This window comes from Lepisosteus oculatus, chromosome 8 (genome assembly GCF_040954835.1).
Source record: "Lepisosteus oculatus isolate fLepOcu1 chromosome 8, fLepOcu1.hap2, whole genome shotgun sequence".
Lineage (NCBI taxonomy): Eukaryota > Metazoa > Chordata > Actinopteri > Semionotiformes > Lepisosteidae > Lepisosteus > Lepisosteus oculatus.
Window position 1 is genome coordinate 19,432,614 of NC_090703.1, and position 25,822 is coordinate 19,458,435.

Genomic DNA, 25,822 nt, shown 5'->3' on the forward strand with positions numbered 1-25,822 from the left:
TACTTTTTCTGTTGCTAATGTCTCTGTAAACATGTAAGCCAGCATTTAAGCACATGCAGGAAACCAGCAAACAGCCGTTACTAAAAAAGAGAGTGAGTTTCTTCCACCCTCTGGTAGTAGGAGGTGGTTTTATGACCACATGCTGTATTTGCCAGTTTCGCAGAATAAACTAAATGCTGTGTCAGAGCTGGGCATTTAAAAAAAAATATTTATAATCTTTTGAATTTACACCTTAATCTGTTTTACAAACAGAACATGGTGCCAGTTGTTTCTCTTTTATTGTTACCTGTACTTACTAATAAGTCATAACAAAGCTGGCTATGACTCTCGGAAGACTGTGGGGTTTGTAACAAAGACCGTTGGGGAAAAATCCCATGAAAGTATAATACTCATCTCTTCTGTTTTTTTTTTTTTACATGGAAAAAGCTCTTAAGCTTAAACATAACTGACCACAATCTTATCTGTATTGGAGCTTCCCAAGTATACCATGAAAACTGATTTAATTTGGAGAATGCCAAGCCTATGTTTTGTAGGAATCTGTGAAGTGCAAAGATAAATTAAGCTGAAAACAGTTATCATAAACACATATGCTTTGCTCAACCACAAACCTTCTGCAGTAAGCAAATGCTCGAGAGATTTTAAATGAAATGTATTATTGAAGAAAATTTCTCATTATAACCCATGGTATCACTTTACGCCCAGTAAGCTATACCATGGGATCTTTCTGCTGTAAATGGTGTTGAGGGAGGAAATCTATCGTGGCTTATGAAACATGGAGGCAACAGGCACAGTCCTAGTATTTGAGGCACTTTGGGTTAAGGGTCCCATTTAATTGATTGACAAGCCGAAAGATCATTGGTTAATAATGCATAAGTAAGACTCTCATTTGTCTTTTACACTCTGTACTTATGGACTTTTGTCACATCTTTTTAGCTGTAGTAGCTATTAAAATACCTAATTAAAATGGATATCCTTATATTGCATTGAAATATATTTGTACTGTTAATTAAAAGCAGCTCAAGTCCATTGAAACATTGCTGAGGCTTGTTTATTAAAATCACACCATGTTGAATTGGATGTGTGTAGTATGTTATTGAAGCAGAACCCTGCAGGAAGTGTTTGTGAGAACCGCACCTGCAGAGTGTTGTGAGCACAGGGTGTGGGGCAGTCTTATTATAGTGTCCTAGAAACAGTCTCTGTGAACAAAGCACACCTTCTCCCTGCACTCTGTATTCAGATAATGTTGCCATGCATCTTCTGCTGCTCCAAAGCTGCTGTTCCATTGTCTCAGCTGTTCCATTCATTTTGAATCAAGTATTTATAAATGTTATGGTTTGAAATTAAGAAGAACAGCTACAAGTGTTTTGCAGCTCAAAATCTAGCTGTAAAGTTTGTGATTACTTTGCCCACCTCTCTATATTATCCTATGCTCTCAAATCCATTCTGTGCAGAATAGTAAGTCAGCTTTAATATTGATTAAATATGAATTATTAATATTTAATAATTAATTTTGTTTGTCTTGTTTTTAATAAATAAAGCATTTTGTTATAGATTTCCTTTTCCAAAATGTTGTATGATGTTGTTGTACATATATCCCTGCCAATAATATATGCACTGAGGCAAATAGAGCATGAGTTTAAGAGCAATGTAATATTCATTTATATAAATGTTCTAAAGACTTAGCCCTTTAGAGTCGTACCTTCAAATAAAGGGTAGTTGAAAAAAAAATAAAGATTTGAAAGAATTCAGATTTGCTGCACTACATTTTCAAAAAGATTGTTGCTTTGATATTATTTTTAAAGCTTTTTAATTACAGATAAACCTTGTTGATAGTCGATCTTGAGATTACATGCTTATATTTAGCTTCAAAGATGCAACATCTAGTTTTTAAATGGTGTTCTGAATAGGGCAGTGGGAACAGCTGCAAAATGGCTTTCTTCTTCAACTAGTTTTTTAACCCTTTGCACCAAACCCCATATTTCACCCTATTACCTCTGATATGTCTTGCAGTTAAATCTGTGATATATCTGTAATTTATTTATATTAGAATTAATAAAAAGAGTATCCGATTTCTGCTATTAGTGTTGTTGCTCGGATAATACCTGAATGTTGCAGTGTACTCGGTAAATTCTTAATTGATCTGTGTTTCCTCTCCAGTCACCCCCTTTGCAACAGGTAACCTTCAAGGAATCCATAGGCTGAGGCATACGAAGGCGCCAGGGCTTATGGAGTGGGGGAGGGTCTGCATTAGGAGTGCAGTGGGGCTGTGTATAGGGGATTAGTCAGCTCACAGCTGGCTCAGTGCTGCTCGGCCCTGTCACCTCTCATTAGTGCCACGTACTGCAGGCTGCCTTTGCCATTGGGAAGCTGTCACACAGACCCAAGCTGCCCCCACCCCCATCCAATCAGCAGGACAGAGAAACTGCAAACAATTGAACAGTAGGGCCTTTATTGGGGGATTATTAAACCTACATTGCTTTTGCTTACTGGGCTGGTAAATTGTTGTCTCTAAACACAATTAACTTTCTCCAAAAAAGACAGTTTTGAATACTTGTGGGTGTGGGGGGAGTGTATGAAAATGAACTTGGGCTAGAAACTTATTTTTATGCATTTTTTTTTTAATAACGTCATTTGCAGTGATGGTTAATAATAATAATAATAATTGCTTACACTTATATAGCGCTTTTCTGGACACTCCACTCAAAGCGCTTTACAGGTAATGGGGACTCCCCTCCACCACCACCAATGGAATCTGACATTGTACTTTCATGTGCAGTTTGCCTAACCCTTGCTCAAGAAAGCTACAGATTAAGTATATAGGCATCACCCACCTAAAATAATATAGACCTCGGACAGGGCCTACATCAGACAACAAAAGATTTAAAAGATTTATTTAATAATGTTAAACAGAAAGGGGACTTAAACTGTGCAATTTTAATGAAGGTACAGGTCCTAGGCAATAGTAGTGGTTAAAGAGACATGGAAAGGAGAAATTACCCTGCGCATCATGTTTTATATACTGTACAGGTTACCAAACGCATGCTGTTCAGCTATTGCTGCTGTTGTTTATATTAAGTGTAATCATCCAGGCTGTGTTTTTGTCAAGTGTTACAGAAGGGGGTGTTCATGATACAGTTAATGATTCAGACAACATTAGATTACTAATCTAGGTCAATAACAAGATTAGAATTTTCACAAAAAAATTACCTTTTGTACAGTTTTATTTTGCTGCATCAAAAGCATGCACAGCTACATATACTGTATATTGCCAGCCCTGATTACCATGCCAGATGCCATTTCTCTTCTGTATTGCTTGTTGCATACTCTGCCACTCAATGACCTGAAGAGACCCGGCAATTAATGAACCTCAGGGATCAAATGAATCATTACCTGTCATTGCAATGCTAAAATAGCACTATTTTTAGTTATTTTTGGTCCTTTTCTTCTTTCTACTTTTACTATACGTTTGTCTTAATTACCACAATTTATTGTAATAAACACTGATATGTAGTGATATGTATTATCTCAGATCAAGAGTCCTGCTGAACATATGAACAGTTTGATAACATTTTCCTGTTGAAACAACACATGTTGCACCCAAAGACTAGGAAGGGACATATCAACACAGGTAAGTTTAGTCATAGTCTTAGTCAAGTAAACTAAAATGTCAGTTATTTACAGTCACACCTGGACTGCTTTTAACAAGGCCTTAGTCTCTCACATTGAAAAGCTGAGGTGTAATTGCTACCATTCGGTTTTACATTACATTTTAATTCTTTCCAAGACTTTAAAAATGAGTTGTATACCACCAACTTTGTTTTTTGTGTTACACTCAAAAGTGCTTAGTAGTAACTTTAAGATTGTCCTTAAAATGGAAATTAAGTATCTTGAGTAAATTTGTAATCCAAGCAGAAAACCAATGGATAAATCTGTTGCCGAGCTATGCATCATATGTATAATTTGTGTTTTTCTCATTCAGTGGTACGAAGACCACTATCCTGTTGGACTTGTAACAGTGATTTATTTTACGGTTATGGAAAGCAGCCAACGATGAAACAAATTTCACATCGAGAACCTCTCCTATCCTTTCTATTGGATGGTATTGAGGCTCCCTGGCACAGGCATTACATGATTAACATCTTTTTGTGGGTTTGTCCCATAGTGCTTACTGTAGAGATGGCATTTGCGTTGCAACTTTCTGTCAGTGCTGCTCAGGTGTGCACCTTAACTTTGGGAAAGTCAGAGAGCCGGGGCTTTAACTGACTCAACCTGCACTCCAAACGAGCTCTAACAGTGCTGGATCCACTCCAGAACACAGCTGCACTGTTCTCTATGCCAGTCATTTTGACTGGGCAGAGATGAGAGTTCCCCTCATGTACACTCAAATATTTACTGAAAGTAGTTCAGGTGGGTAGCTGCGTCAGCATGCGTAGGCTGCAAAGGAACAAGTAATAGGTTTATTCCATGCTGAAAAGAGAAGAAAAGAAACGCAATGTTTCGGCTGTGGGTCTAAGCAGCTTACACCAGAAGAAGGCTCCACAGCCGAAATGTTTCTTTTCTTCTCTTTTCTCTTTTCAGCATGAAATAAACCTATTACTTGTTCCTTATTTATTGAAAATACTACTTCCACGTTTGGGTTTGTAAAGGAGAATGCACATGCAAAAGTGTGCAAACTATATGTAAATTAAACATCTTATCTGGTTACACTACTTTTCCTTATGGTATCTTTTATACCAGGGTTAAGAGGAAGAAACATACATAAATGTAAATGTTGCAATGACTGTTGTTTAAGGTGGAGCTGTAACAATGGCCCGTGGCTTGTAAGATTAACCCTATACCCGGCATGGTCAGGTTGATGAGCAGCAGGCAGTCATAGCAAACTGTCAAAATCACAGTCCAGAATTGTGGTCAACTCAAGCAGGGTTCAAACCTGGGTGAACTGAAGAGAAAGCACAAAGGGAAATTCACAGGCCAAGGTTGAGACAAACCACCAAGGTTCGTAGCTCAAGTAAATCACAGTTCAAAGCATCAAGGGAAAGTCCGAGAGAAGTCAAAACAAAGCAGGGTCAAAAATCCAAACTTAGTGCAAAGACAGGGAACTAGGAATCCAGAGACTGGTAACTTGAGTGGCTCAGAATTAACTTTATAACAGAGCCTCCGCTTGGTCAGACCTTAAATAGCCTGCTTCACCAGGAGACAGGTGATTACCCACTGGTGAAGCAAGCTTCCTGTCTAAATGGGTTTCTGTGGCAACCGGCCTGACTGACAGGTGGAAGAGGCATGGCTGGCTGCCATGATAGAACTAGGCTACACTGTAGTGCTCCTGAGAGGACAGCATGACAAACGTTATGAAGAGTTACTTCTGAACTGTGTTGCTTAAAGAAGAACAATGTTAATTTAGTCATCAGTTTTTGATTTAGTCATAGTCTTAGTCATGTAGACTAAAATGTTTATTCGTTATAGTTACATTTTATTCACACACTTTTAATTTGGTCTTGTCAACTCAAATTTGCAATCACTCTTGCTTTGTTGACTAAAACTGAATTAGTTTTAGTTGCATTTTAGTCATGTTGTATTTAGTTATGTGTTGAAGTTCTAGTTTAATTTTAAATTGTTGGGAATATTAATTCCAATTAAGTTATGCTAAGTTAAGTATAACTACGTTTAGTAATTGGATATTCTTACAATTGTGTGGCAATTTACTTACCATGTTAAGCAGCGACCAAGTGCATAAAACCATAAGGAAGGGTTAGGATAGGAACTGTAACTGTTCCTAAGAGAACCGTATACTTACATCATGCCAACATTGTGGCTGTGCTTCAGGTTTCCACTCCAAACACATTCTTCTGAAAAAATACTGAGGAACACTAAGGAATACCCAAAAGTGCTGTAGATTGTCGTTGCCACTACAATAGTATTTTCTCAGTTTTCTAAACACCTAGCTACACAATCTACTTAAATATGATTAAAAAAACATTTTTCTGATTGCTGTTATGTTAAGAAATGTATATAACATTTTTATAATATAATAACTTTTCACACTCAGTTTGTGAGTGGGCGGTAGGTGACTATGAAAGTGAATGCCTTACTCGTGTCAACATTAACACTTTTTAGAGCTTCAAACCAAAGCTGGGTGTGAGATCTTCTGGTTTACCTTAGTTAATGATGTTCTGGGTAAATGATTAACAGTGTCAAACGAGTAGGATAAAAGACAGGGGAAAGAACAGAAGACGAAGAGAAAGGAGAGACAGGAGGACAGAACATAAAGCATGGGTCAGGCAGGAGGTCTTTGTCCAGATCATCCAAAAAGACCAAATTAAAGCTAATTATCTGAACCTCGCTAAGAGAGCATGCTATTCTGTGATTTTGGAAATTCTGATTTCCTGTGTGAAGAAGACCGGTTAAAACTGGTCTCTCATGGTTTGCGGGTTCATTTTAGAAGAGAGAGACGGGTTCCCATTTATTTTGTGGCATCCTGGTTTGCAGAGAGATTTAACCACAGGTTGTGTTCTGTTTAGTTTAGCAGGCAGCTTATCACTTCTTTTGGCCTCTGTAGGCTTTATTTTACAGTCAAATATTTAGTAGGAGTTGGGGGGGGAGGGGGGGTTTCTGGGAGGTCTAGACATAGGCCTCTAAACTTATAAATGAAGAAACTTGTTTGTTGTATATTTATGTTGTGTAGTGTAATGTGTGTTACTGGTTTATTACTGTTTTCACCAAAGCTGTGCCAGAGAACAAAGAATTCATGTGCCTCTGCCGAACTCATGTGCCTTCAACTATACCAACTGCTGGGGTATGCTTTCGGGTCGGTCATTTCCTGATATTTCTATTTCGTAACCTTCCATTTGTAAGAGTGTGAACAAAAATCACATTTTATTTCACTCTGACAGAGTACATTATGAATCTGATGCACAGCATAGACCCAATTTTTAAATTTTAAAAGAGAAACTTACTAGCCAAGATATAAAAACTAGTAATTTCGAAATATGCAATTTGTCAAACACGTATTAATCTTGCTTAGTTTTATATTTAATCTGTTGATTAGCTACAAATAAAAAAGGATGTCTTATCAATGGAGAGTTGTCTGGATACCATTGATTCACATGGTGCTTTAAATGTATTTTTTTTCAACTCATATTGTAGCTGCATTCTGTTCTTTATCTTCAGTCATGTTTGACAAGCTTTTCCTGGTTTGTTGTGTATATGAAGTGCTCCCAGACCCCAGATCTTTTTCTTCCAGATGAAAGCATGGAATACTACTAGAAAGTATTGGGTTTTCTTAGCTTTTCTTTTTCTAATCAAGGTGCTCTGGTTTTCTTGATCGAATTAGTGCATCATAAAAACCCCATTTTATCTGGGTACCAATCAATTAACACAAACTAAGGGTTCATGATATGGGGTGTGGAAAAGATGGACAGATGGGGAAAACATGATAGTTGCCAGTAATTTCACAGTAGAAGCCCTAAACCATCATGCAATCCACATGCAGAAGCAGCTCTAGGATGATACACCTATGACTTTCAGATAGAAGGTAAATGTACAAACAGTGAACGTTGTGTGACAAAATTCGTTTTTTGGAAGATTTTTAGTCAAACAGATGATATTGTTTCATCTTATTTTACTCAAGCAAAAATGCAGAAGCATTTGGTCTTCGTCATCATGATTGTGGATTATTTTCATGCGAGTTTCGTACTTGTTGACTAAAAAACAGTTTGATTAAATTAACACTGAAGCAGAACTGATGACAATTTGTATGAAGGCACTTCATGTGCTGAGAATAAAATATAAAGTTGAGTTGATAGTGGCAATGATTGAGGACTTATTGACTTTAGTATTGAGGCAGAAAGTAAATGGTGAAAAGGGGCAATTAAATAAAGCCCTGTCCTCTTATCAGTAAGAAGAAAATATGAACTGGATATCTTAATGATAACTTGCAAGGATCCACATAGAAATTATGTGCAGTCACTTGCTGATGTGTAGAAGCATGCTTTCCTGTGTTAATCTCATTTTACATGTCATAAGGGACAAATTGTTGGCAGTACTTTGCTTCAACATCAGTGAGTTAAAAGCCTCAAAGAGCTTCAGCATCTTTAATGTAACCTCTCTTTCTTGTTCAATTAGTGCCTACCCACTTGACTGCCTTTTTACAGACCAAGAGTCTAGTTGTCATTCATTGTGACTGACGGTTCTCGTATCTAGTGGTAGAATGAGCCATCCCTGTCTGTTTGGATTAAGCAGTTGTCCTTTTCAGTGTGTCTGAAAATCAGGTGTTCCTCTGATGATAGAATTATAGTCCTCTCACAATGGTAGAGCTAAGTCAGACATTCTTTCAAGGTTTATAGATTGTACCCTGTCATAATCTGAACTACTTCTCTGAAAAACCTAAGATACTGTGGTACATGTAATTTAATAGAAAATAATTGTTGTCAATTTTATTCAATTTTCTATAAAATGGAAGTCAGTGCACCAAGAATAGTATTATACAGCAGGTGTTCATTTTATCAGTGTCAATTCACGAAACAGCACTTTAAATCATTGCAAAAAACAAAATTCTGGTGTATTGCAAAAAAGATTACTGCTACTACCCATGTGATTTTTAGCTAACAGAAAACAGATGTAATTCTATACCTATTCTTGTTTTCAGTTAAACTTACAAATAGGTTATACAATTCCTTATGTTACAAAATCATTCTAAGTTGAAATTTCCAGAAAAACTGGCCAGTTTCATTTAAAGCTAGAAAAGGGCATTAATAAAATTAATTTAAATAGGGTGGTAATTATACAGCAATAGTTGACATACATTAATTTCTCTGTATTCTTTGGTTGCTTACCCAATTTTATTTTGATATAATGGAATGAAACAATGTTAATTTAGATGTATAGTTTTCATCTGAAAAGCAATTAAATGAAGCAGTTACATCCATTTGCTTGACACACAGAATCACATATTTTTCAATTAGGTTTAAATGTATCATTAGGTAAAGCATGGACAAATGGTAATTCAATGGGAAGACTGCTGTCTTGGCAGATATATGATTTTTTAGGCATCAAAAACTGTCATGTTGTGTGTCCTCTTAATGGTCAGCATGGAAAGAAAAGGCTTGAAAAGTGGTGTAGTAAAATAGCATTCTGCTTCATTTAGGAGTTGAATGTTGTAGCTGTTTATCGCCTGTGTACATACCTGATTTTTCACTGCTGTCTTTTCAAAACCGTCAAGAAGTTTAATGTTATTTTACAGTAATAAAATGTGAACGAAACATATGAACCTGTAACTTCAAGACATTTTCTATTTAAATTTTTTGTTAATTGTATTTGTGTTATAACCTTGAAACTGATAGAAATAAAACAATTCATTTGTCAGGGGGAGTGGGTTCAGAATTCTAGAATGTGCTTGAAGTTCTTCTCCTTCATCCAGCATTTCTGGAGGAAAACACTTTTCTATTTAAAAAAATGTATTAGTACTTGTGAGCAAAAAAAAAAGGACGCACTGTACCATTCAGGATTTCTTGCTAGACTCCCCTGATAGCTGACAGTTTCATTGCTTTATTAGTGACGGAGAACTTCCTGTAAAGGTGAAGTCAAGACTAAAGAATGTCCTTGAGCTTCTGTACAATGGAAATGTGGTAGAGAATGAAAGGCTGTGTTTAGAAGTATCTTTGTAAGTCAGTGTTCTGTGACTGAAGAATGCTTTTCTCTCCGTGACCACCTCTGCTTCTCCAAAAACCTCTAAAAATTAAGGCTTAAGGATTTTAATGATTTTCTGAAAAGAAACTAACTTCAGGAAATGAACTGGAAACCCCCCTGCTGTGCCTCTTATGAATTTGGCATGGCATAGATTGTTTGCATGTTAGTTCCCTTCATGCCTAGTTTTTTAGGCAATGGCTATTTGACCTAGATATCCTTAAGTTCTTCATTTAAAGGGATGTTAAACTTGAGAAGTACTTTTCACTCACAGTATGCATCAGACAGTTTGTAGGGAGTTAAAATCAGCTTGAGAAGGTGAGCTAAGCATGACTGGGATAAGAGCTCAACAAAAGTAGCATTTCTGCATTGTTCTGGCAAACCTTGATATCACACACTAGTGTATGCTCAGTGTCCCTGTATAATATGCTGTATCAATAATTTATGACAAGGGGTGTTAAGATATGTTGTAAAGCCTTTTTCATTATCTTGAGTAGATTGGTTTGCAGATGTTTTTAGTATTACTGTATATACTCAGGCTCAGGTCCTTTGGTGTGTGTGGAACACTGCTACACATTTTTTATGAATCAGTGGTGGCGGCAGCCATCTTATTTGCTGTTCTGTGCTGGGGCAGCAGCATCTTGACAAAAGATGCAAATAGGCTCAATAAACTCATCGAGAAGGCTGGCTCTGTGTTGGGGATGAGCCTTGACCCCCCTGGAGGTGGTGGCTGAGAGGAGAATGCTGACCAAGCTCACAGCCATCATGAACAACGCCTCTCATTCGCTTCATGGGACTGTTACTGGGCAGCGGAGCACATTTAGCAATAGACTGCTCCAGCTACGGTGTTCAAGGGAATGTTTCCGCAGGTCTTTCCTCGCAGTGGCTGTCAGTGTGTATAACGCTGCCCTAGGCTATGACTGTTAGCCCTTTATTTGCTCTTCTATGGACAGCATGTTTGCTGTTTGGACAATCAGTCTGTATAAACCTATGCACATTTTGCACATATTTTATTGTTTTTACAGTGACTGTGATCATCATCATCATCATCACATTTTGCACACACCTATGTATTTATTTTTATTTATTTTGTTGCCTTTTGTTTTATAACCATTCTGATGTCTGTTTTTGCTTGTCTTGGGCTGGGCTGCTGTAAGACATCAATTTCCCTACGGGATTAATAAAGTATTATCTATCTATCCTGGTAGTTTAATTAGGTTCTGTAAACAGTGGAACTGGTGTGAATGTGTGTGGATCTGTTTGAGTGCCTTTCAATGGGCCCATCAAATTTGGTACCGTCCAGGGTGTATCCTGCCTTGCACCTATTGCTCTCCTGCGACCCTGTATTGAACAAAATGGTTAGGAGATGGGTGGATGTATATTGCTTATGTTTATTACAGTTTGATAGTTCATTTACTTTGTGGTCTGTGGTAATGGTCTTCTTGAGTAGTGAGTGATCTTTGTGTTAAAACGAACATGGTGGCGCCTATTCCATAGCATTTGTACAAAATAGCATCAAAATACATGGGTATTCTCGTAAAGTATTTTTTACCACAGCCCTGCTTAGAAAATGTAAGAACACACACAAAATACAGATGCTTAGTTTCTAAGCATCGGCAGGAATTGCCCTTTGCAGTTTTTATCACAAAGTACAGACAATTTGGATGCATGATAAAATGCAGGAAAGGACAAAATCCAATTAGCACCCTAGTGTATTAACATTAATTAAGGAAGATACAGACCAAACTTAATATTGTGACTGTGATGAAGAGAATCGCTTCTGGTTTATTTGAGAATTGCTACTTATCTGTATGGGTGATATAGTCTCAACAAAAGGGTTGTTGCACTGGTAGGGGTTTCTGGGATGGTGGAGGGGTGTTGAAAGTGATGAAGGCTGGGAAATGTTGATGGCTTTTACAATGCATTCTCTACAGTTTTGTGAAGAAGTATTTTCAGATTTTTTTCGGATTTTGGCCATTGAATATTATCTGTGGGTCCTAGTGATAAAGGGAGCTTGAGTAAACAAATAACACCAAAGTTTGGTGCTTGTTTCATTTCTTTCTTACACATCCACTGTGTGAAACGGTTAGCAACCCCTTAGATGCTGATACTGGTTGCATCACCTTTAGCTGCAGTACCTGTGACCAGGCACTTCCTGTAATCAATTAATCTCGCTCATCGCTGTGTAGACATTTTGGCCTTTTGCTCCTTGACAAACTTCTTCAAGCCAGTTAAATTGTCTGGGTTTTCTTGCATGAACTGCTCTTTTCAGGTCCTGCCATGACTTTTCTGTGGGGTTTAGGTTTGGACTTAGCCATTCCAAGTCATGCAAAATGGCAACATTTTATCTAGTTATGAAATTAATTCTCAGTCTGTTTTTCACCCATAAACAAGGTATGAAAAGGCCTTTTATTTCTGTGGTGATCCATCTTTACGCTTTGCTCACTATTCCACAGAGCTTGAGGGGAATTCAAAAGATGTTTATCAGAGCAGAGAAGAAATCTCGAAGAATTGCTTGCAAAGTATATGCATTAGTGTAATTCAATTGTATTTAACAAGACTTTTGTTATACAGGAATGGATGATCAGGCTTCTTTGGCAGCAGTGCTTGAAGACCCAGCCCTGAAGTGTTTGGTGGCGAGCTGAAAGTGCTGTGAGGCAGAATGAAGCAGCAGGAGTGGACACAGCAGCTGATGTGAAGAAAATGGGTGTAAATGCATCTAGCTATCCTCACTCATGTTCCCCTAGGATTGGGGGAAACTCACAGGCACAGCAGACATTCATAGGTAAAGTAACCCCTTTTTATTCTATCCAAATGAGTGGATATAGATGTACAGCACTATTCATACTTAAAATTGAAACATTGTGCTTGTCTTACCTCTGTGGAGAGCTCAACATATGATAAACAGGAGGTAAAGGATCAATATTGTGTGTGTTAAAGGTAAAAATCTTACTAAATACTGAATGCAGTTCTAATTCAGCCTCTACAGGTTAGATGATAAAAATAGTTTTGTTCTTTGAACAACGTGACAGCTCATGTCTTAGGTGAGTATAAATGAATGTTTTTGCTCTGTTACTCGTTAAAGGTTTCATATTGATGTCCTTGAAGGATTGCTGGAATAGGGATTCATTAAGCATTGTCAACTTTTTGTACAGAATGCCTCAATTATTCAATGACCATATGTTGAATTCTATTTTGTGAAGCAAACATTCCCCACACACACACTATTGTGTGGGAAAAATTACTTGAAGGTCTGTTTTTCAGAACAAAATGTTCTGAAATTCATTTAATTCTCTACCCTAGATAAGACAGATTCATTTTTATTTTCTTTTTTTTTTTGCATTTTAGGCTGTGATTTAATTTTATTTTTAAATTCGTCGTTGTGGGTATGAGATACCTGTAAGGAAAACTTTAGCATCCTTAATTTTAATATGAATACATACTTAAATATTGATATTAAAGGGCAAGTTATGGACACTGAGCAGTGCAGTGTTAAAGTGTTATTATAAGCTGCCTTACAATGACATAATATAAGAAATATTTGCAACTTTGAAAAACAGAAGTGTGAACACTTTGGTTTAGACCAGTGGTTCTCAAACTTTTTGGACCAAGTACCACCCCTAATCCAACCAAAGCATCCAAGTACCACCTACAAGTCATCATCTCATAGGAACCCCAGAAATTCTCAATGACCAACATGAGCGCATGTGCACACACACTCACATACATATAATAAATATAATAATAAACTTTATTTGATATAGCGCCTTTAAAGGTGGCTTCTCAAAGTGTTTTACAGAAAAAAAAACTAACAACAACTAATAAAAAAGCACCATTTCAGTGAGAGTGGTGAGCCTGTTTAGTTGAGCAAAGCAGATGTGAATTAATTTTTCGAGCTTTGATAAAATTCACAACAGAGTCTAACAGATATTAAGTCGTCAGGCATTTTCTTGACGGCAAAGGTCTCGTGGTGGATGTTGTAATGTGTACATTAATTTCTGGAGCAACCTAATTCGTGCAACTACACCGTTATGTCAGCTTGTCATTGCTCTAGCACCGTCTGTACAAACTCAGACACATTTTATTCAGTCGAGGCCATTCTCTTCGATAAATTCATTCAGAAGCTGAAATATGTGCTCTCTTGTAGTTCCTGTTGGTAGCAGTTTACAGAACAGAAAGTCTTCATGGGACATGCCCTCAAACTCGTATCTAACGTAAACGAGCAAATTGGCCAAATCGTCTACAGACTCATTTAATTGCAGTGAAAAACATCTGCTCATCTTAACGCACTCTATCAGTGTACTTTTGATATAATCTTTCATTTAAATAATTCTATGAATGACTTTGTCTTTCAGGGGGAGGGAGGCAGCAGGTCGAGCTGTTTAGCAGCTTTTTCTCTACACATAATACGTGTCCGCTCTTTTGCCAACGGTAAATAAGGTTCTTCAAAAATAGTGTAGCTTACCTGCTTTAGCAATACGCAAGCTTGCATTTTTCCGCGTTTCCGTTTTTATTTCCGTATTTATTTAAAGTTTTTATTTCATGTGCATGGGAGCGAAACACAGAGACGCTCGGTGTATTTTTCTCAAATTAGAACAGTTCTTAAAGATTTTTCTGTTATTACGCTTTCGTGTGCTCACAAGATTACCTGCGTTCGCAGCACGTATTTCTATGCATTCCTGTGTTTACAACGTTGTTCCAAAATCACACACATTCTCCTTTCTCCCTATTTGCTGGAGATACAGTAGCTTTTTTTAAATACAATTGGTCATTTGCATCCGTAGCACGCATTCCTATAGAGTGGTATAGAATTACAGAGTATCTCTTGCGTCCACTGAAGTATTAGCGCGCACTGTATCATAGTACGTAGGCTGCGTATTCGACACGTATTAAAATACAAAATATGAAAACCCGTCCCGATTTTTCAGCGCACACGACACAGTTCCAGGGTCATTTGGCGTACCACCTGGCGGCACTCTACGTACCACTGCCGGTACGCGTACCACAGTTTGAGAACCACTGGCTTAGACAGCCCAGATGATTTACTTTTCTAGGTGGTCTTTATCTTCATCTCTACCTGTTTTCTGAGTAACTACGTCTAATCACAGACATGTTCTTAATGTTTTTTTTCCAAAAATGTGCTTAATCAAAGTAAAACACATTAATGGGATCTCTTACAGTGTAATGGTAATTAACCCTAGTGTCATTAGGCAGCATTTTAATAAAGATATCTTATTCATGCTTCAAAAATGAAGTTCAATTACCATTGAAATGAGAATCTGAGCCTTTGATTAAGAGACTGCCAGAAGTGCTATTAAGGGAATATAACTTGGTAATACATTTCTCTGGCTTTAATGGTGTTGCTAGAGAAGGAGAAGATCTGTCTGCAAATCCAGCAGGAGAAAGTCACACTGAAACTTTTCACATTTCCTTTCTCAGGGGAAAAAGTATTCTCCCATTTTAAGAACTTCTTTCTGGGTATCTGCTAAATTATGTAAATGTGTATCTCATAGACCAGGAACCATGAAGTCCAGCTGATTGAAAACAGTTGCTCTTTTTCCTTGGGGAGTTTTCAGCTGCTTGCTAAGAAAATTAATTGGATTAGAGCATGCACGATATTTTATTGGAATTTGTTCAATTTAAGATCAAAAGACAAGGGTGTCAATACAGTAATTGTGCAAAACTAATATAATGTAGACTAAAACATCAGGTATACTACAGTACGATTGAAAGAGCATTTTCTGCGTCTGCTTTTGTTATATGGCTATTTGGAACAGTTTTAATTCCCTCATGTATTCCCTATCTGTATAGTCAATTTTTAAATGTGTCTCTGCACAAATGTTTGGACAAAAAGTGTCCAAACATTTATCCTCTTTAGTTGTATCTTGTCCAATAGGATTTTGTCTAGAGTAGTGCTAGATTATCAAATTAAAAAATGTATATATTCAAAGGAGCAATACAGTTTAGGAACTTCATGTTAAAGACATTGATTGGTATTTGTTGGAAATAATGTAATCATATAAAGTAAAATAGTTTTTATTGATAAATTTTAATTTCATTATAATTTAAGAAAATATAATAGTCCTGGTTTTCCTTTTCGGGGGAAAAATGTTCACTCATTAGCGAATGAGGAAAAATGTTAAATATTGAAAGCCTTTAAAATAAACAACTTCTCAGAGTTCTGTTTCTTTTATGTGAATTATTAATATTCTTTGCAAAACTTAAGTGTTCATGGAATTTAGGCTAAAATTTATTTCATAATGTATAAAATTAAAAGTCTGAGTTTTGCAGTGTCTGTACAGTGTCGGTACATACTGTGTACAATTCCCTTTTGTAGCTTTAGGTTATTGATACCTGATGTACACCAGATCTTATCTTAGAAATCATTGTTCCAAGCTCTGAGAATGTATTTTAAGTCTTGACATATTACTTTCATAAAACAATTTTATTGATTAGGCTTTTGGTAAAGATAGAACTTTACTTGTTACTGTATTTTCAGTACTGTATGTGTTAACCAGTATACAGAGCACTGAAGGCAAAGACCAAATGAGCTTATCCTGGAAGGAATGCTTCTGTGCACTGTTTGCTGCTAAATGCCCCAACCAAAAGGGTGGGGCAGTCTGAGGCTAGCAGGGAGAGATCCAATCCTACTCTTATCTCCTCACCAGAGCGGGTCCAGGGTTCAAGTCCCAAAGTGTCTCCCTGTCAAATGTCCTGTGAGGACACAGTGATTCCTCTCCCTCCTCCTCAGTGTCTGTGCTGGCCATCCATGCCCAACTGTTCCAGATGCTGGCAGTTGTGGTCACTCATGGTTGTCACACTGCAACCTTGCCTGGGGGCCCATTTCCGTTCTGTACACCACCAGGGTCAAGGGAAGCTTACAGCCCCAGTCCTGGTGAAGGATCTTGCTTTCAGGGTGGGAGGGAGTTGGGTGCAATTGAATTGCTCTGCCAAAGCATTGTAGAGCTCTGCGATGGCCTAGCATCAGGCCATGGAGGAGGAGCTCTAGGCCATGCTGAGATGATGTTCCTGCTCCATCATGAACTCGAAGCTCTCCCTTTTTGCCAGTGCCACTACTCCCTGAAAGGGCTTTTCTATTTCTCTTCCATCTCTGTACAACAGTGATACATCTCGCTGCTGACACAATTGTAGTTACTGAGAACGTGAACACACCAGTGTGCAGAGAGCCAAACGTTGGGGGAGCAAAGCCAAAATGCACTGAGGAACTTAAGTACAGGTTTGAATTATTTGTAGGCCAGGGGAATTCAGGCTTGAACACTTAAGCTTTAGGCCTCTCGAGGGGGTAGCAGCACCTTGAGTTTACCAGGGAAAGGACTATTTCTGCCACTGGTTACCCTCATCTCCCCTCCAGAATAGACAGCGGCATCCAGTTCTGGGGTCAGTCTCTTGCCCCTAAGTTTTTACCGACCAGATGTCCCATGGGAAATTATAATACATTAATAATAACTATAAAAGTGAATTTCAGGTAAAGATGCTGGGAAAAAAAGCTGTTTCATGAGTTTTGACCAGTGTTGTTTTCCATTTTAGTGTTTACTCTGACAAACTTGTGCCATGTGCTTCTTTCTTCTGTTGAACTAGTAAAAAAAAAAGCTTATGGTTTAGTATAAATTAACAGCTTTTTTGTGTTTGGTGTGTCTTCTCTTTAGGTACCTCATCTTACTCTCATCAGGGCTATGGTTGCGAGTCAAAGCTCTATAGCTTGGAGCATGGCCATGACAAACCCCAGGACAAGAAGAAGAAGAGCTCAGGCTTGGCCACTCTTAAGAAGAAGTTCATTAAGAGGCGCAAGTCTAGCCGCTCTGCTGATCATGCCAAGCAGATGCGAGAGCTGCTGTCGGGCTGGGACGTAAGGGATGTCAATGCCTTGGTGGAAGAGTATGAGGGGACAGCTGCTTTGAAGGAGCTCAACTTTCAAGCTAGTCTGGCCCGACCTGAGGCCCTAACATTACAGAAGGACCTGGCTGACCTCTATGAGTACAAATACTGCACCGATGTTGACCTAATATTTCAGGACACATGTTTTCCTGTGCATCGGGCAATCCTGGCTGCACGGTGCCCTTTTTTCAAGACATTGCTCTCCTCCTCTCCTGAGTATGGGGCCGAGATCATGATGGATATCAACACAGCTGGCATTGATATGCCCATGTTCTCGGCTTTGCTGCATTACCTGTACACGGGGGAGTTTGGCATGGAGGATGCTCGCTTCCAGAATGTAGATATTCTGGTGCAACTCAGTGAGGAGTTTGGGACACCAAATTCCTTAGATGTGGATATGCGTGGCCTCTTTGACTACATGTGCTATTACGACTCTGTCCTCAGCTTTTCTTCCGACACAGAGTTGGTGGAAGCCTATGGGGGCAATCAGGGTTGTCTGGAGGAGGAGCTGAGAGCCCACAAAGCTATTCTGTCAGCCCGCTCTCCCTTTTTTCGCAACCTCCTGCAGAGGAGAATACGGACAGGGGAGGAGATTACAGATCGGACACTGCAGACGCCAACCAGGATCATCCTGGACGAATCCATCATTCCCAAGAAGTACGCCAAGGTCATTCTCCATTGTATGTACACAGATGTTGTGGACCTCTCCTATGTGCTACACTGCAGCCCCTCGGTGGGCAGCTTGAGTGAAGTACAAGCTCTGGTCGCAGGGAAGGGAAACATGAGCCGAGCAGAAGAAGCAATGGAGCTGTACCATATTGCACTTTTCTTGGAATTCAATATGCTGGCACAAGGTAAGCTTTGCTACCCTCACCCCCAGTTTTCCATAGTGCGTAATTAATTTACAAGATGTTAGATAGTGTGACTAAGTAGCTATCTTATGTCGCAGGGCTTTTGGCTTCCTATTTGATTAATGCTGGGGCTGGATAGCTGAAATCCCTCGGTAAATGACTTAAAGCTATGGTTCTGTGATTTTTATTTGATTAAACTGTTTTTAATTTTATATCTCCTCCTAGCATGCCTTTAAGTTATAATCTGAGAAGTTCATTATGTAACCTGAGAAGTCACCATTCAGTGTCTTGTTTTATACCAATAAAGCATTTCTTTTATGACTAGTTTTGACTCAATTCCCATTTATCAGCAGAAGGTTTCAGCAAGCATTCAAAGTGACATTCCTCCTTTTAAAATCAATTCTTATTTCATTGTGTGGTGGGTTGTTACATACATTACTGAAAGATAAATGTAAAAGTATCTTCAAATAAAAATATATTTCTCAAAATTTATGAGGAACATCAATCTAAATTAAGCAACATAATATATTGGTAAAGCTAGGGTTCATTCCGTTTCATTTTTGATTGACAAAATTTGGTCAGATTGTACAGAACATTTCAAGATTGATCAAATGAAGATAAGGATATTTGTTAGAAAGATTAGTATGGTTTGCTGATATTTCTTCTACTTGTAAATGACTAAATGGATGTTTTAGGAAGAATTAGTTGAACAAAAAATTTTCAGTCTGTGCCACTGTTTATCACAATGATTTTAAATATAACTTGTGAAATGCATTGCACCCTCAGAGAATCGATTAGGTGACCTTAAACCCCTGTCCAATCTTGGCTTCCCTTCTTTCTTAGAAATGATTGCTCCAAGCTCTGAGAATATATTTTTAAAGTCTTGACATATTACCTTCTTAAATTGTTTTATTGATTAGGCTTTTGGTAAAGATAGAACTTTACCAGTTACTGCATTTTCAGTACTGTATGTGTTAACATGTCATCATTATTGCTAGAAAACAGATTGTTTTTGGCAGAAAAAGGCCATTTCTAAAGAAGTGTATCAATTTGATTTTTGTTGTGTAAGGGTGGCTGGAATATTTGTCATATTCCTGCCATTTATCGTTTTCAGTGCTCTTCAAAATGCTTTGTCTTGGAATTTCATTGTATTGAGTGCATTTATGTTTATTGATTCAATTATCTGATTTTAAGTATACCCAACCTTTGATAGATTTAACTAATAGCTGAAAGTCAATATATCAATATTATGACTTAAACAATGTATTAGATAATACAAGAGAGAAAACTTGCTCGATTTAATAGATGTTAACCAGTAATTCTTCTTTTGATCAAAGGAACGGTTTAAAAAAATCAGCCAGCTTGTAAAATGCTAACAATTTTCAATGTCTGTGTCCAGCTTGGTAATGATTTTTGAAGCCTTCCCATGTCACAAGTAATTCTGTCTCCTTCGGTAGTTTGATAGAGCATAGCTGTTTACAGCTCGCGTCTCCAATATCTTTCATTGAGCATATTGATCCAAGCAGTTTCTGAGCTATAGCAGCAGTTAGCTGACTCTGAATGAAAGCTCCCCTGTCTGTTCCTGAGATCTGCTTTCAATTACAGGTTCGGCAACAAGGCAGTACCAAATGAAATTAGTAGGCTTGCAGATTCCACTTGGAGTAGTTGTAAGCAAGTGGTTTACCATGTAGTTTTGCTGCCAACCGTATCACAGTTGTCTTCTCCTTACAATTTTTAGTCCTGTTATTAACTCCTCATTTTAAATGCTGCAGAGGGAGCATTGATTCTGAATTCACCTAAGAGGAAGAGAAATCTCAGAATATTCATATGAAGGCAAAGGCAGTCCTATTAGAAGAGGGAAGACAAAAGAACCATATAAAATGCACTTTGATAATGTTTAGAAGAAAATTTTGCATTCTTACTTTTTACTTCCACTTAACTGAAAAAGACGGAAGAGTGTGAATTTCATTCTTCTTTTCTTAAACATGAGCTGAGAATTTGTGTGCAATTAAATGTTAGCTGTGACAAAACCAGACAGAGCTAATGGTTTATTTTAGGTAGTTCCTGGGAGAGCATGGAAAATAAATTTGCTCTGTGATGCCCAGAATTGAAACAATGACACCAGTGTCCAGAATCATCAGGGTTATGCTGTTTCTGAAGTTATCCATTGAGTGTTAGGTCTCGGAGAGCTTTTATTAAATTTATGTTTGCATGTCTGTGGGGGTGGAATATTGCCCAAGGAGAGAATAATCTTAAAGGAACTGGCACAAAACATGCAATTAACAAAAACAACGAGCTGCTACATGATTGTAAATTATGAAATATTATCTTTTTTTTTTTGCTTCAAAGGACATGGCTATACTTGAGTTTGATGCAGGGTTACATGCTGACTGGTGTTGGTTTGGAAAGTAAAACTATTATTTGTTACTAAACAGAACATTCACTTTTGCTTTGAGAAAGTAAATCAGTCCTAGTGTCATCCTACTTGCAAATATGAAATTGCAAATAAATATGACTTGCAAATACTCATATTGTAAATATGAGTTGTAACTAAAAGGACCCTATAGTAGTAAATTGTTAAGTTTACATTTTGACAATTATAGTTTGATAAGCTGAAAATGACACAGCATTGGTTTTGTTAGGCTTCTCATTCTTTTTCTAAATTTTCATTTAGGCTCTTGCTTCAGTTCTGCCTGTTACATCGAATTGAAGATAAATGTGTCCTCTTAGCATCCCATTTGGAGTTGTTTTCCTTTAAATGTCAATGAACAGGTTCAACCATTGTAGAGACATTAGAAGATCAATTCCAAAGGTCCGAGTAACACTAACAGAAGTTCAAAGATTTAATTTCTCCAAAAATCCTGGCAGTAAGATGCTTGTGAAATTGGGTGGCATAGAGATTACTCTTAAGATGCTTTCAGGGCACATTGAGAAGCTCAGAGGAGAGTGAGTTTAGGTATTTTTACCAAGTGCTGGCCTTCATTGTCTAGATAGCTTCGACCACGACACAGGAAAATGTGTGTTCAGGGCTGATCCTTTATTTTGCAAGTTTTCCACTGTTAGAATTCTACTGGATTTTATGCTAAACGGGGTGAAAACTAGCTCAGATTTTATATTGTTTGAAAGCCACTTCATTTGCATTGACTTGTATGCCAAGCAATTCTGTGTGGTTTTATTTTTTTCCCCATAGGTTTTAAGAATATACTTGTATGTGTATAAAGATTAAGAACATAGAAATTGCCAGTGTTCTTGCTTTTACTTTGCTGTTTGTGAAGTATACTTGACTGTTTGAATCCCAAGTCTTTTTTAATGGCCTTTTTGGAGCTGGATCTTACAAAAAGTGGTAGAAATTGCTGGTAATGTTTTCTCTTCTTTCATGAAGCTTGCATGCAGTATAAATAAGGTGCATCTATCAAAGAAATGTAGCTTAAGATCTAAAATAAGCAGAGCGTAAGACCATATATAATTTCTGTCTTAAAATGGCTTATCACAGTCTGAAAGTAGATTTCAGTAATGCTTGTTATTGAAACCTTCACTGAATGGTTGGTTTCTGGTAACTGATGAAACCTTATTTAAAAAATGGTTAACCCAGTTCTTGTCGTATATCATTTGGAAAGTTGTTCCCCAGCCAGATTTTGAGCTGACGTCAATCTAGCACTTTAGTATAGATTGTCTTTGCAGAGCTGCTCAGAATGGACCTTGTGGTCCAAACCAAAGAGCCTCAAACCTCAAAGAGCCTTGGAACATTTGTCCTGGCAGAGGAGAGACACCCTTTGTATTGTTAGTGGCTTCGAATTTTAATCTGACTCCTTTTTATAAATCTACTGGGTATACTTTCTTCATTAAAATGTTAGAAAAAAGGTTACCAGGAAATTTGATCGGATGTGTTTGATTCCAGAAAATTTCCGCTGTAGTTTGCAAGTTGCATCCCATGCTTGTAATCTGAGAGTGAACTAGTAGAGTCATGTAGAAAGTTTCTCATGACATGACTGTTTCTTCTTTTTGTGGTATTCGCAGTCAACATTAGTAGGGTTAGGGAGAGGGAAATAAGTATCAGCTGTTAATCTGATTATTGCACCAAATAACAAAAGGGTGAATGTATCGCAATGTGAGGGCAACATAAATCCAGGAAAATCTCCATTTCAGGAATTTGCTTTTACTTGTGTTTAAGTGAAAGGTCATTGTCATACTTGAAATACATCTCATTTTGGAGTTTTGAGTGTCAACAATTAACTTGATATTCATCAGTACAGATAGCAAAGTAGGTTTGTAGAATAAATGCAAAGTATCAGTGCTTTAGTATTTCTATGTATATGAATCTAGTTTCTAATTCCTGGGTGACTTTAAAATGCTTGTTTAGATGTGATCATAATTTGAGTTTTTTTATGCCAGTCTGCTGCTGTCTATGTACTCTGATTTAATGATCCAATGAAAAAGCTTCAAGATGAAAAGTTTAAAAAATGTTCCCTTTTGGGTCCATTAAACAAGCTGACTTTGATGGGCTTGAACATGAGTGACCTGAAGGACTTTTTGCAATGTAATATTCAACAGTTTTGCACAATTGCATAGAATAAGATTTAACACGCAGATCTAATGGATTTAATTTAGTATTTTAATAAAATCACATAAAAATATGAACAAACGTCAAAGAAACATGATGTGCTGTCAAAATGAAAACATATTACTATTATTGCATATGAGCTCCCTGGACATTGATATAATTCTAGCAGTGTTGACACACAGACCTGACCAGCTCCTGGTGAGAGGGTGTTTATTACTCTTCCTGTGCACATGCGGTCAATAAGTGGGGTTTACTAGGTGTGGTAGTCTCCAATTGATGGCACTGAAGAGTTCATTCAATATATATGTTAATAAACTTCGGTCAGGAGAAAAAACTGACCCCAGCCAGACCAAAGCATCGTGTTCTTAAAATCATCATTTTAATCCTGGTACAGTGGTCTAGCATTGTCTTCTTGGAAAATCTGTTAGCAGGAACAAAAGACCTGTTGATTTTTGTTTTTACCAATGTTTTACTGGGCAATAAGGTTGATCTCAACATGCACCAAAGGTGTTTTTATGTTTAAAGGAGGTTCTACCTCATGTTATCATACCACCATCGCCCCACTTGATGGTTTTAGCAATATAACAGTGAAATCGCTTGCCATAATGTCAACATGCATCATCTTCCAAAGGTCTGGCAGGAGCAAAATGGTATTGTAAATAAATACTCACTTCTGCTGACACCCCAGATGTTCTCTAGCATATCCATTTCTCAGTTGTCATTGTGTTACCCCTTGTTGGCCTCTGAGCTTGAAGATCATTTCCATGCAGATGTTGAAGCATTCTGCTGATGTGCGGGTTCTTTCTGGAATTTCTTATACTTTAAGGCACTGCAGTTGAAAGCAATTGTGCAGATGGATCAGATGGATGTGATGTTTCTTGGGCAGTGTGGTTACCCTCCATCTTCCAGCACATGGCCTGTCCTTCACAGAGCTGGTTTCTCTCTATTAGTCTGCTAACGTTTGAAGCAGAACATCACATTCTCTGGGGTTCTCTGACGTGCCACCTTCAATCCTGTTGATAAGAGCCAGGCTTTCTTCATTACTATATGTATTGTGCATCAGATAGTATATTAATATAATTTAAAGCTGTTTAATGACCTCTACCCTAGACACTAGTCGACTACTTACTCAAATCATTGTATGGTTTGTAAGAAGTTGTAATACACTGAAAGTCAAATAGTTTCTGTATACTAGGCACAAACACAAAAAAAATGGAAAAAATAATTTATTGAACTACATATGAAGAAATAGGTGGGTATAGTAAAATGAAAATAAATGGCGTGCAACAGAGCAATTTTTTTCAAATTGTGGGCTGCTGAAGAATGCCTGAGGGAGTCTGAAATAATTATTTGCGCAAGAAAGAAAAGTGATATAGGAGATTGTAATGAACATCCCATTCCAAATATTGTGCCTTTTTTCAATCTGATAAGAAATATGATTGTAGAATACATTGTTTAGTGTTCCCTTTAGATTGCTGAAATGCCAGGAAGGCAAATTAGTAGCTAAGCCTTTTGTGCTTTTTATTCTGTTTATTATTTTATTGTAGGTTTATTAGTATATTTTTCTGCAGCTCCTGTTAAGTATAAAACCCAATAGCTAGCAGTTTCCAAGACAAATAAGGATAAATGCTGTTTCTTTTTTTGAAGTATTTCAAAGAAGGAATGTCTAACGTGGTTGTGTAACAGAACAGTCTTCAGCATAAGATAGTTTTAGAGTGTTCCAACATAATCACTGTCTGTTTTACACAAAATAATGGGACAGAAAGACTTCCTGACAATAAAACAGGTCACTTGCATCCTTTGAACACTTAAAGCTAAACATCTATGAATGCAGGATCGGTAAAGCAACATGACAAGATAAAATCAATTAGGTAAATCAGGCGTTACAGATCATGGTTGTGGAGACACACACCTGCTAAGTTTGGTGTCACCACAGCTATTGAATTGAATTAATCCCGTAAGTGACCCAATTATGTGATTATTTTAAATTCTCCTATTTACAGTTTCTAAACATCATGGAGGCTGCCTTTGACCTAATGCATTTCATAACTATCTCTCACTTTGTTGTAGAGAATTTGCAAACAAAACTGTTTTTTTTTAGTTGAAGAGCTTGGCAGGAATGAAACCCTGGTTTTGGGGACCCACATACCTAATTTTGTGAACCTCTGATGTAACTTATCGCGGCATCTATGTGTACAGATGATGTTTCTAGCCAAATAAAATCACTGAAAGCTACCTATAAGTAGCTTACATAGTAACATAAACCAGTCAGAAAAAGTGCAGTTATTTCTTGTGATGAGGAAATTGATCAGTCAGAGCTCACTTTTCCCGTTTTAGACTCTAAATGTCTACATATTGCCTCATGCCTCATGTATGTCATGTCTTTGACATGGTCTTCATTTAGGGTATTGGCAAGAGGCCATAGGAAATTAAAATGAACCTAAAAACAGCTTTTAGGAGTCCCTGTGGACATAGGAAAGGTAAGCATGGTATGGAGTCTTCAGGGAGAGTTTTGTGCATGAAAGCTTTGCTAATGGATGATGCCACTTTAGCTTTTCCATTAATTATTGGATTGGATTTTTTATTAAAGCACCCAGCCAGACGTAAGGACATTGGTCTGTAGAGTGATGCATACTGCAGTTTGTAAAGTGCTCAGGTATGAACCTCTTGTCTTCTTCCCGAATAAATTAAGCAATTAATCTTTTTTTAAAAGAGCTTTTAGCATCCTCGGTAACCATTCCTCACAAAGATCTGAAATGAATAGAAAACAGGTCCTGTACATTTACAGATCTACTTGAGTTTAATGCTCATGCCAGTATTTGATTATAAGAGC

General features: G+C 37.5%; 1 protein-coding gene across 1 annotated transcript in view; it reads left to right on the forward strand.

The window, feature by feature from the left end:
• Nucleotides 1-25,822, forward strand: part of btbd7 (BTB (POZ) domain containing 7) — a 97,123-nt gene that overhangs the window by 32,805 nt on the left and 38,496 nt on the right. The window contains exons 2-3 of the mRNA XM_006632570.3: nucleotides 12,256-12,466; nucleotides 17,349-18,431. Of these exons, the coding sequence (XP_006632633.2) occupies nucleotides 12,385-12,466; nucleotides 17,349-18,431 (1,165 nt within the window). The 5' untranslated portion in view covers nucleotides 12,256-12,384. The remainder of the gene's footprint in view (nucleotides 1-12,255; nucleotides 12,467-17,348; nucleotides 18,432-25,822) is intronic.